The sequence below is a fragment of the Schistosoma mansoni genome, chromosome W (genome assembly GCF_000237925.1).
Source record: "Schistosoma mansoni strain Puerto Rico chromosome W, complete genome".
Lineage (NCBI taxonomy): Eukaryota > Metazoa > Platyhelminthes > Trematoda > Strigeidida > Schistosomatidae > Schistosoma > Schistosoma mansoni.
Genome location: NC_031502.1, coordinates 15,636,692 through 15,650,297, shown reverse-complemented (window position 1 = coordinate 15,650,297; position 13,606 = coordinate 15,636,692). Strand labels below are relative to the sequence as shown.

Sequence of the window (13,606 nt, the reverse complement as noted above, 5' to 3'; positions counted from 1 at the left end):
CATCGAATGGTTTCCTCATTATCAATCATAAACAGCCGAAGACGACCAAAATGTTTTGCCCCACAAACATGGGTGGGTTGAAATTATCACTCTTATGATCAATGCTTGATGGTCATTAAATTAAACCACCGTCCTATTTTCATGTTAGGTTATTTTAAGTTGATGGTTGGAGTGCAGTTATATTATACCTCCAAACATCATGTTCCAAATCCTGTTAAGAAACACAAACTTCTCAAATACTTCCAACAAACATATCAGACAGTTGATGTGATATCCATAGAAGCATGAAAAAATCATCTCATGGAAAATGCAAGTATACCAAACTAAGGTGAGTCGCGCTACCAACGATTTTGATTATGGAGGTTATTTCTCTTTCACCGCAAAAAGTGACGCAATCTATCCGTGACCTGCAGAAGCATAGGTAAACTTAATCACACGAACGAAATCCTGTTTCATGAGGTACGGTACTCATTATGTGCTCGAATACATTGGACTTCAGTTTGTGTTGTATACAATCCTCTTTGTGTTGAAGTAGCTATAGTAACATAAATCGATTGCCCGAAGACGATGTGTAACGGTTTTTATCCTGTAATTGTCATGTGTAAAACTAACATTACACATATTCACACGTTCATTTCGTTATTCCTGACCATTTCCCTTTTCTGCTCCAAATTTTTCGATCTCCACCGTCATGAAAAGACTTCGTTCGACAATGTACTTTGAAGATGGGTAGATTTGCACTAAAAACTACTGACTGACATAGTGTACGTTATTTTCAAGGATTTTCAGTTCCCTGAGCACTGGTCTTGTTTGTTACATTTAAGGACTGTATTAAAAAATACTGGTGTCTCTACCAATGCACATATTATAAGTACAAAGGTGACTGATGGAACTGTTAACTCAGGGCATGATTCCAAGTCCAAAGGACGGATTTGAGTTCACAATGTACTAGTTACCAGCTAAATATCGTAATAAACGAAGACGTCTACAGAAACGTTATTTTAAATCTAACGACTTCACGGCAGTTACACAAATAACAACAATATTTAATCGAATTAAAGAGATACATAGGCTGAAAGCCATTAATGAAGAGCTATTAGCACTAAGTACTAGCTCAAAAGTGCAAAACCCAATTCTCCTTTTCAATAAACGCGCTAAATCAACTCAAAATGTTGATATACCATGCATCCTGCATAATAACAGTTTTATATATGACCCTAAAACTATAGCAGACCTTTTCAGTGGTAATTTTGCAAATGGCAAAGAATCCATAAATGGCTCTTTTTCAAGAGTTTTATGCATAACTGGTAACTCAATTAAATCTATCTCCTTCACATGTCTGAAAATTAGTAAGGCCTTAAATAACCTCAGGGTTTCGAGAGGTCACGGAGCAGACAGGATTTCATCATTTCTCTACAAATATGGTGGTCCAGATATTCCACTTCTTCTCCTGACCGTTGGAAAACCGCGTACATCATACCACGTTACAAATCTGGAAATAAGACTGACATGAACAATTATCGGCCGATAAGTATTGCTCCAGTTATCTCTAGGATTATGGAAAAAATTATTAGTGACGAACTATCCAACTATTTATTGACTGAAAAAGTTATCAATGATACGCAGCATGGATTTCTTAAAAATCGATCCTGCATGACATGTCACTTTGACTTCTTTAATTTAGTCTATTCTCTTCGTAGCCAAGGATATCTAGTATTAGTGCTAGACCAGGACATTTCTAAGGCCTTCGACATAGTCAACCACCAACTTCTCTTGGGTAAACTCGCATCTTGTGGGGTCCAAAACCCCGTTACTAGCCCTGGTTTGATTCCTTCCTCAGCAATCGACATCAAATAGTTAAAATCAACTCTTCATTGTCGAATGCCGTCCCTGTTAGAAGTGGGGTAATTCAGGGTAGTGTCTTAGGCCCTTTGCTCTTTTTAGTTTTCATTAATGATATTTGTGAGTGTTTTTGTGTGGGTAAGTCCCTTTTGTATGCAGACGATCTTAAGGTGGTGTACTCATTTTCTCCACATGAGCTGAGCAATATTCAAAATTGCATCAGCACGGAGCTTAACAAGGGAGCACAGTGGTGCTCGAAATGGCAACTGGAGCTTAATACAGCTAAATGTGGATGGTTATGCTTCGGTGATACATCACTCAACCTCGATCTTACCATAAATGGTGAAGTGTTATCTAGGTTACACACAATAGTAGACCTAGGACTTAGGTACTCCGACAACTTGTCGTTTACCGAACAGATATTGAAACAAACTTCCAAGTTTCAACACCTTATAGGCTACATAACTCGGAACCTTCATAACAGCGAATCTCGTATTCTAATGTACAAAGTTTGTGTTCGACCACTCCTCGAATACTGCGCGTTTCTTCTTAGTAGCACGCGCATAAAGGATAAATTATGGCCGGAATCAGTACAGAAGCGATTTACACTTCGTACTCTTGGGACTGATTGTGCCTTGACATATAATTCTAGGTGTACTAAACTGGGGCTTGACCCTTTATGGAAGAGGAGAATCAAACTTAACCTTATCTTCTTTTTCAAAATACTTAACAAACTATCCTTCATATCCATTCAGGCGATTCAAAATGCTGAAGCTTCACATTACGACATTCGTAACTCCTTGTCTTTAGCGAAACAAACATATTCCAGATCTTCTCTCTATATTAATTACTTGTAAGTTTTCTAGACTCTGGAATAATCTACCACAAACTATCCGTACGTTAAACTCTCTCCCATTATTTGTTCGCTCCATTAATGCATATTGCTCTTCTGAAAATGCATTAAATGCTCTAGCGCCTGTAAGTGTATCTTACTCCATAAGTGAGATTATAGGAACTTTAAATGTTTAACCACGTACTTGATGTCACTTTACATTAACATTGTCACTAGCAACTATAACTCGTTTGAATAATATCTCACATGAACAGTGGTAACCTGACCGGCATATTTTGGCAATCATCGTTTTGTTGTTCCGTGCTCTTTGCTTTAATCTTACTTTCTCTATTTATCAATAACTCGCTCTGGCACTGGAGATAACCTTAAAGAAATGCGTTCATAAATCATCAGGCTATCCACTTAAGAAAAAATTAATAGTTCCATGGTGTTGCATTGGCTTGCCGTGATATATGACATATATAAACTACTTATCAATTTCTAAACCATTAAACATAAAACAATCTTATATTTCATGTTTGTTCTCTATATTAAATGTTGCTTTTTATATCAATCTGATCATGCCTGTAAACTGGTGTGAATTCTGTAAATATTATTTTCAGAATATATTATTATTACCTCCAGAATCCAATCCGCAGGTGTAGCCAGTTCGCGTAAAGATGTTAATTCTGAATGATACGAGAATTACTCGCACCTGTTATGGTTTTGATAGAAAGAGTAGTCTACAGATGCTCTAGTCAAACGCTCATTGACAACTGAACCAACATACACCTCCCAAAATGTCTGTGGCTGGGCCGTGTTAAGTATCCATGAGTAAGGATTGTCAACTGATGGACCGAAGTATTGCTTATCAACTTACGCCCGCTTCCCTCAAGGAGGAGCATAAGACGCTTGCACTAATGAACGTTAGAAAATGTTCTGGTAGAAGTTTATTACTATTCTGAATGTTAATTGACAAGTGGATTCGCACTCTATTGGTAGGCGAGCTTTTCGTTATTCTCTCACCGACTGAGAAGCTTAAACAGTAATTACATTACCTTCAGTACATGGGCTATAACTACAAAAACGTCTGGATTAAGAGGTTAATAATAAGCCAAAAATCTCTATTTCCAGCATTAGGATTATAAAGTAATGCAGGATTGCACCTGATAAACAACCTCAGAGTAATGAAAATAAAAACAACTATAATTTAGAAAATAAAAAAGCGACATGGATCACCCAATGCAACACTAAACATGAATTTGCAACTGAGTGGTCAGACTACAATCTTACCTACGTCCCAACATCTAGTAAAATTAATAAGTAAAAAAACAGGAAACATAAGCGTCCTAAACTGCCTATGGCACTGAAGAGTGGGGAGAAACAGCATGAGAAAAATGACTGTATCGCGTGCTCATCACTCGACAAAACCAACGACTCATTATTTAAATATCGCTTCAATAGCCACTGGGTTCACTGCCACAGTGATACTGTAGTAACTTGACAGTAGTAAGGGTTCAAGTTAATTCACCTCTGTTGGTGGTTCTGGAACGTTTGTCCATAGTGTAAAAAGTAAATCAGCAGAACTAATAATGAAGGAGCACAGAACAGCATCAGAAACAACCATAACAATCTCCACCAGTATATCCAAAATATTAGAGAGAGGCTCAACCAAACACGCGACTATTGGAGCCACAACCCGAGCTCATACGCACAACTAGTTTAATGAGCAACACTTTGACTTCCAGGAGAACTAATACATCCTTAATCCCCGTTTGGAAATGCTTACGAAAGACCCTTTAAAATCCTTCATCATAAACCTAAGTACTATAGCATCGGTAAGAACGGAACTAACGATTACATCAGCACCAACCGTGTTGAAGCTAATCACCTAGAAGCAATCCCTACTTGTGTTGACCTTCCACATGAACAGTCGAATGATACAAGCCTCACGACTAAAATGAAATGCTCCATAATTAACGACCTCGACTAAACTCCTCTTGTATCTGATATCCTGCCCAAATCGACGTGATCTAGAAGAACAGCATGGTTTTCAGAATACTAGGACAACTACTTCGCGTAGAATTTTGTACAAATTTTTGTTGCGTCCAGCTTTTCGCGTCCCGCAACTATTTGGTTGTATTCTCAGTTTTTTATATCGTCCTTTTGAAAACAAAAAAGATCGTTTAACTCTAATATCCTTATAAATAAATATACTATTTATCTATGTAAATGATCCGAAGAACTCCGTGCTCTCTCGTGATGTGAAGTTCGCTAATAACATCGCGTGTTGTGGTTTCAGGTCTTCTCTGTCTTCTTGTGACTGACGATAACACGTGCTAAAATGGTATGAAAGCTAGCCTTAGGTATTACCGTGGAATATTGTGTTATCTTGGTATTTGCTGAATTGGTTGAAAATAATTACTGGAGTTAGTGACCTCATGCAACGTTTTATTTTTAAAGCTCCGGCGCTTATTTATGTGTTTTCTATGGTAAATTATTCACCAAGTGGTATAATGATAGAAGTATCAAGAGAGATGACTTATTGCTGATTGTGAATCAGAATACTGGTTTTGTGTGAAAGGTTTTTTCTATCAATGACTCCAACATTTTGAAGTTGAAAAGTATCACTGTCAGTAACATTGTTTTACGTAAATAGGCTATTTATAGCTATTTTATCCGTTTTGTAAAATGCAGGGTAGTGACAAGATTAACAAATGATACATAGTCAGTGACGAAGACAATTGAGTTTTCTCGCCCGTAACAGTAGTCACAATGCTGGGAACTGGAATCAGACCAGTTAATTCTACAGTTCAGAGCTACAACTTACAGTCGAAATTCAGATGGTTGATGTCGACCCATATATGTAAGTCATATTATAGAAGCTGCATTGCGAGAAAAGTTTGCGCAACTATTTTGCAAGCTGTGATAAGGTTGTCTGAGATTATTCGTGATAATCTCCCCATGTCCACGAAAGCTTACGTGGCTTACGTATTGAAGCCTGAACTGACTATTATTGATGCCTTACATGCGACTAAAAGTAAAATAGGTATAATTAACTAACGATCTGTTATAACTGCTATGTTTTCTCCCCATTATGACCCAGCTATTCCTATTGCTTAGTATTCTTGGACACCAATACACTCGACAAGTCCTCAAATCAGAACACGGTTGAACAGGGAAGAAATTATATTCCAAATAACAAGAATAGATGGAAGTAAGAAGCGCAATGAGAAATATGTTAGTACATTTATAGATTTTACATGAGAAGATTCTGGAGTCTTCTCTAAGCACCGACTAGCTCTGATTGGACAAGAATTAGCCAATCGGCATGCAGCAACACAATCGTGCATGAAACCCGCTTTAATCCAATCTATGTCCCGTTAAAACGATCCTACGGAAAAATTTGTAGTATTTCAAGATAACAGTCAACTGTTTTGCTTAGATTCTCTGTGTTTACGGTCCAAAAGTGTAACCTGTCCAGAAAACGAAATACCACAAGCTATGGCTTTTGCAAGCCAGGCTTTCTTGAATGACAAATAAGATAAAGCAAACTAGCGTAAATGACGATCGAAAGAATAGGTAGGGTCAATATAAATCAACTATATCACTTGATATTTGTGAATGTAATTATCTTTTTTTTAATCAAAGGTTTATCTTTAAAGTACTATCTACTGTGTATTTTCTTTTCATCTGGCTTCACAAGTACTCACGGGCCTAACTGTAACTTTAATTTAGCAAACATGGTAAATTCCCTTTCGTACACAATTCACGTGGTATTGCAGGCTTTGGCAACGTAGATTCTCAGGTTCAATGATTGCTATGAAATTATGCATTTGTTTGTCGACTGTTGGCATGGAAACTATTCTGATATTACATTTATTACATAGAAGACCAATGTTTTTTCGGTTATATAACATTTAGCAAAAGCCCAACTTCTACGTGGTAAAAAGGCTGACAATTCTTTCGTAAAAGAAAATATTAAAACATCAATTGTTACTTAGATATGTTCATGTATTTTTTTAAAATTTTGATAAACTGTCTCACTTATCACACGTCAGTCTTACGCATGGGATGTTAATATATAAAGCGTTTGTTATCATATGTCTTCAAAAAATAGTACTATATTGATTAAGCTGATAAACTGTGATTAAGTGTCTACATTGTATTGTTTTCCAAGAATCGCTTAATTAGTTCCATGTGCAATGCTTGTAAAAACCTATTTGTTAATAGACACTTCAAAGAAGAGTACGCTGTTTTGAGACCAAGTTCTGTTACATTTGTAGTGACCTACTTTTGTGACGGGAACGCGGTTGGTACAATGGAAACAATTATTATTATAATTAATTGTACCAGTGATTGTTTTACTGTACCTGTTTGTTTAACTGTACGAAACATAGTTTTCCTTCCGTTACCTGTGACCTTATGCGAACTCGCTTACACTTGACAGTTCCGCCCGTAAACTTTGGCACGTCTCGGTATTCTTTCGTTACCATGAGATCGCCAACAAATATACCTTATTGCATCCATTAACTGCCTTCTGGTTTTCGGGCTACAGAAGGATCCACGTCGATACCTGGCACGTAATGTTCATGTAGTGATGATCATAGTCAATCGCGACTCGACGCCATCTACACATTCATGTGTATATCAGATGAATGTGAATAAATGAATTAGGTAAGAACTAGTATACTGATGTCCATGGATGTATGTGTAACTACTCGAATTAACTGGCATGTACTGCAGTAATAAACAGTCGAATTGTGGTATAGCTGAATAAACACAAATGGGGTGAGATAATATTAGTACTTGAATACAGCATACTTAGAACTCTTTTTAATTTGATTGGATTGACACTGACACTTATAATCACCGACAATTGTACTACAATGGAAATTACAAATCCAGTTGTAGCAATGCTTTTGACAGTTACATACCCAATAAGACACTATATGCAGAAATGAGTATACAGTCGTGTGCATTTAATACATCTTTATTTAACACCATACCTTATTTAATATCAACGTTTACACCCAAACATATGGTTTCACTACACATCAGGGTTAGTTCTGTAGTGTCGGTTGCTATGTTAAGCCACACAGCTTATTCTAACTTTCGGATGAACAAGTTTATTCATTCTCCTTGAGTCACATTTTGACCTTGTTAATTATTCGCTTGTCAACCTTGACTGTTTTTTATAAGCGTATGTATGTGCACTTCTTATCCTATTGATCAGATGTCTGTAACTTGGTTTGGTTCGACTATAAGTATTAATTCACGCTTAGCTAAATAGAGTTGGTTTACACTCCTTCTCCACCGCGTATCGGTTATGTTATGTAGTAGCGAAAACATAAGTACGGGTAACTTGCAGGACCTACTATTGAACTATTATTCTTATTGTATAAATATTCAGTAACTAGATTATCTATATCTATATTCATCTTATTACAAGCTTCATTTTGACCTTTTGATTATTATTGTATGATTTACTGTCCCTATGTTATGCTCAGTTTATTGATTATTGTCTCCCACGCTTACAGCCTCATTTGGCTTGGGTTTTGTACAAATATTATTTTCTATTTTATGGTATGATGTGGTCTGCCTCTCTGATATATAAACAAAGTATGCTTGAAATAAACGATTCATATTGCCGAGGCTGCTATTGGTGTTCTGGACTCAAGTGGACGGGCTAGGCGGATTAAGGACCAATAAGGACGCTAGATTACTCATACTAATCGAACGTCGTTGTCACAGTGTGAAGGTTGCAGAAGTCGTATTTCTATTGGCGGATAATTCACGCAAGTTACGTCCTTGTTTAATTCGTAGGGTCATAACAAGTCAGCGACGACCTTGAATAAGTCCTAACAATTAGCTACGGCCTTGGTCAAGACATAACAATTGGCGACGGCTAGGTCAAGTCATAACAGGTTAGGTCGGTCAAAATACATTCAAAAGCATGAAACGCAGCATTACTACTGAATAAATGGACAGAAAAATCTAACCTAAGGCCTGATTACTTCGTATTTGTTGTGTTGAATACTGACCACCTCCTAGACAAATAGGATAAGCTACTTGAAACTTGATTTTCTTCAACGACAAAGGCATACGATACTAGCCCTACACGCAGTGTAAAATACCTTAATTCAAACTCTCATTCCGATCAAACCCATAATGACGTTATTTAAATTGATGTTAACGACAGAAATCTCGGTTTATCTCCGTATCACTTTGATACAACCCCAAGTTTGACCACAACTCGTAACCACTATTTCGTCAGATCAGTATGAGTCCTGATCGTTAAAAAAATCGGACACACATATAAACAATATTAACTTCGATCCTCCTCTATAATAACTTTCTCACTCCGGACATCAAAATACTTCTTTGCCCAACTATTTTTCGACGACTTGATTACCTTAACACTTGCTCTTACTCTGAGCTGGTCCAATTTCATACTTGTAAGCAAGAAGGGTGTGCTCGAGCTACAAAAATAGGTTCGGGATTCCTCAGTAGTTCAGCTTTCTCACTATTTCGTATGATAACATATCGCTGATCAGTAATAACCATCGGGTAATAATCTTGAGTATTCCTCGGCTCACTTTCGTACAGGTCGTTGTCTAGTCCACACTATCACGATCCAATTAGACGAACTCGTAAGTCGTATCTGAATTATTCTGATCGTTTCTATGTGTCAAGTATTTTGATATCGTAAACCTCAGTAACCATCTTCCATGTCAGGCCAACTATAGGAGTTGCAGGTTACATTCATAGGAACTTATAAGAACTTGAGGAGTCAAATTATTTATTATGAGCACTGCTAAAGTGTAACAATAAAATGTAATTAACATAGTAACCTAAGGCGATATGTGTGAGAATATAATTTCTGTTTAATAAGTACAAAAGTAAATCCTCTGAAATACTGTCATATCTCTAAAAAGAACACTAAATTACAAACTGTTTCCCACGAACATAAGTATCTGTTGTCATATGAGACTGTCCAACATTATCTAAACTACGTTGACACTGATTACATCTTTGGTACTTTTCAGTTTGTTCTAATAACAAAAGACTTTTTTGAGCTTGATCCCTTAATTTCTCGTGCAACTCTTTATCATGCTTTATTTGTGAGGCCTTAAGCCATTCATTCTGTAAGTATTGTCGCATCGCCTTTTGTTCTTGCTTTCTTTGTACTATGTCAGTAACTAAACTGAAAAGTGAAATAAAAGTATTGATATTTTTATATAAGCTACTGAAAAGTATTAGAATAGTTTAATAATAACATGTTCATGAGCAAAGTAACAAGAAGTTACAGGATGATGAAGACATTTTGGAGAGATCTTAGGTAGAAAGCCAGATAGTAGCTATTGTCCCTAGGACCAGAGGTGTACTGCCTTACTCTCGAAGATCTATAAGAGCTGAGGGTCTACCAAACTTTACAGCCAATACAACTGATTGCATTAATTACTCTCTTAAAAGATTTTCCACAAGTCGGCTAAGTGGCGAGAAACAATAAGTTCTAGTGTACGAGTTTTCAGATGTGGTATGATCTGTTTCTATTTAAAATAAAATCTAACTTTGATTAGCTTATATTACTTAAACTCAGATAGGTCATGGGGTTCTTCGTCAGGTCTCTACGATAGTTTTGGTTAATCTAGTTAGGACAGTTGGTAACTAATTAGAAAAGAAGTTATGAATAAAAAAGTGGGGTTCCAACAACTAGTCCTGTTAGTATAGGGTTATGAAGATTGTCGAGTTTTGATTGAGATCATGAGTCAATCAATAGTGGTTTAACATTGATTCATGATCTCAAACAAAACCAGTTCTATGCCTATATATATGTTCTTATGAAATAATATAAATGTAAGATTATTTTGCCTGTAATAGAAGCCATTTGGTTGTAATTCTTAATCTTACAATTCAAAGAAGGAGATGCTTTACCCTGTAGAATTGTTTCAGCTGGTAATAAAAAGAGCGATTAATATTCCTTGACAAAACTGCTTAAAGGCTTATTTTAGTCAACTGCTTATCTGAAAAATATGAAGTTTGAGGAGTAAACATGCAACTTACTCATCTTGAACACGTTTTAATACTTTTTTTTCCTGTTCTTTCTCATTAAGCTGTTCGTTTCTGAATTGATTCTTTAATTCCTCAATAGATTTCAACTGATGCTCCTGAACAGATTTTGCAATCAAGTTACGTTCATTTAGTTTTTTATCATTATCCACAAACAGTCTTAACATTAATCCTAACGAATTGCTTTCTGATTTAGGTAAATGTTCGGGTTTATGCTTCACCTATAAAGTGGGGCAACAAAATAAAAATATTGTCAATTTATTTATCTTGAGGATTCCAACAAACGTCTTGGGATCAATAAAACTGAAGAGTAATAATATAAGTGATTGGGAATATTTACAATTTTGTGTTTTAAATCATAATAATGATAGTCTAGTGATGCGATAGAGGAAATCCGCAGTTACCATCAAAAGACAAGTAAAATTTTGACAAATTAATTAACATACTAGTTGTAATTACTAAAACCTTCAAATGACATAGAGGTGTAATTAATCACAGTAACGAAATAAGAACGCTATATCAAATTTATTGCCGCAGTATTTAAGAATACTAGTAAATAACTACCTATGTGTACAGCTCAGAAACAGGACAAATATACTCAACAAATAAAATAAAAGGTTTTCACTAAGTTCTGACATTCACTGAGGAAAAAATGGTAATTAATTATTCATGATTAAGTTACTTACGGAGAGTTATTTCGCATGGTGAAATAAAGGTCTAACATGTTTAGTTTCTGTAATCAACTTCGATAATGTAATTTTAAAATGCCGCGATTGCTTTTCTAAGAGTACACTTACAGTCAGCTACAGATGAGAACCTTGGAAATGTATGCATCGGTCCACGTTGCCATACCATGTTAGTACAACTAGATGAACACCAAATTCATAGAAATAGTTACTTCAATGGTAGTAATATATAAAAGATTGTATTTAAGTATATAGTACAGGAAGAAAGATATAGTCCGTAGAAAGAAAAGTTTAAAACAACTTTAGTCTCACGGTTTAAGGGAAGATAAAGAGTGTATACACCTACGCCATTGTAATCGTTTCTGAGCCATGTCACCCACAGTCTCCAAACATTGGTTACGAGAGTCACGCAGACCCAAATCAAGTAGTCTGATTCTACCAACATGGCTCAGGCTAGAAGTTAGAGACTTCAAGTACTGGTGCCAAGCATTGGTTTGGCCGCCCCAAGCTCTGATGCCACGATTCGACTTAGCCTCACCTAACCCTCTTCCAAACATCCCCAACACTATTCAGCATAGCGCATCGTGGTAATCGGTGTTCAGGCATACGTAACACATGGCCCAACCATCTCAGTCGATGAAGATTCACAACTTCATCAACTGATTTACCATCATTCCCTAATACCCTGTATCTAACCTCACTCACTATTACTTACCCGCTGATCCCAGCAGATGCAAACAATATTTTCAAGGCATCTGTGATCAAATACTAGTATCTTACGAGTACCTTCTACTCTTAATGGTCACGTTTCGCAGCCGTAGAGTAGAACAGCGAGCTGCCACGCAGTATACTCGATGGACGGATATCTCGCCTTCGCCATAGGTCACGTAAGTTGGTAAAAGCTAAACGAGCTTTTGGGATCCGTACAGAGATTTCGTCAGACATCAACCCATTAGGGCTGATCAGACGTCCAAGATAAGTGAATTTGTCAACGCGTTCGACTGCTTCACTCCCTATCCTTAGTTTAGGTGTTGACCCATGCCAGTCCTGGAGCAGCAATTTACATTTAGAGGGGAAGAAACACACCTCAAACATCCTTGCATTGTTACTCAGTGCTACCGAAAGACTGCATTTTATCAGCGTCTTCACCAAACAGGACTATATCATCTGCGTATTCTAAGTCGATGAGTGGACCTCCTGGTAGGAGATCAATGCCCGAAAACTCAGATGACGAGAACGTCATTCCCAGAAGTAGGTCTATGATGAAGTTGAAAAAAATGGAGATAGTGGACAACCTTGTGAGACACCACTTGAGTTTGAAAAACCAGATGACAGTTCGCCATAGACTCTGAATCGACTGACAGTGTTCGAGTAAAGAGCCTTCATAAGGCCTATGTACTTCTGAGGTACACCTTTCAGTGCCACGGAACCTCTCGGTCTACACAGTCAAATGCTGCTTTTAAGTCAAGAAAAACTATCATTGTCTGACGCCGATAAGAATGCCTGTGTTCTAAAACCTGACGAATAGTGAATATGTGGTCGATACAGCCACGACCAGGTCTGAAGCCAGTCTGATTTTCTCGCGTTTGGAGTTCACGAGTCTATTAAGGTGCCCAATAATAATTGAGGCTAGTATTTTAGATGCTATATTAGTCAAACTAATCTCTTTATGGTTATCACACGACGATTTTGACCCCTCTTTATACATTGGGACATCAGTGATCGAGACCAGTCAGATGGGATTACGTCCAACTCCCAGATCTTAACTAAAATATTAGCTAACGTAATCGCTAGAATTGGATCACTATTTTAAAGAACTATGGAGCCAATCCATTTAGACCAGCTGCTCTTCCTCGTTTCAGATTAGCTATAGCTTTTTGAACTTCAATTAGAGTTGGGAGACCTACTTCAATGTTCAATTCAGGCTGTTTGAGAATTGTGGGTAATTGTAGAGTAGCTGAAGGCCAGCTAAACTGTCCTCTAAAGTGTTACGCCCATCGTTCTAAACGTCTGTGCTGGGAGCAGATAAGAGTGTAGTCTTTTTCCGTAAAATGCAACAGCCCAACAAACGCCCTGTGTTAACAGAGAATTGGTTGTAGTTCCCTAATTGGTGGTATAGGATTATATACCATGTCATAACGAAAAGCATTGAAAAATTGGTATAAGGTAGATT

The 13,606-nt window shown here is 36.9% G+C and overlaps 1 protein-coding gene across 1 annotated transcript in view; it reads right to left on the bottom strand.

Moving 5' to 3' along the window:
* Nucleotides 1-13,606, bottom strand: part of Smp_142130 (hypothetical protein) — a gene marked incomplete at both ends in the record, with an annotated part of 62,714 nt that overhangs the window by 27,249 nt on the left and 21,859 nt on the right. Inside the window, 2 exons of the mRNA XM_018788728.1 lie at nt 9,630-9,881; nt 10,742-10,968. Coding sequence (XP_018654242.1) covers nt 9,630-9,881; nt 10,742-10,968 — 479 coding nt within the window. The remainder of the gene's footprint in view (nt 1-9,629; nt 9,882-10,741; nt 10,969-13,606) is intronic.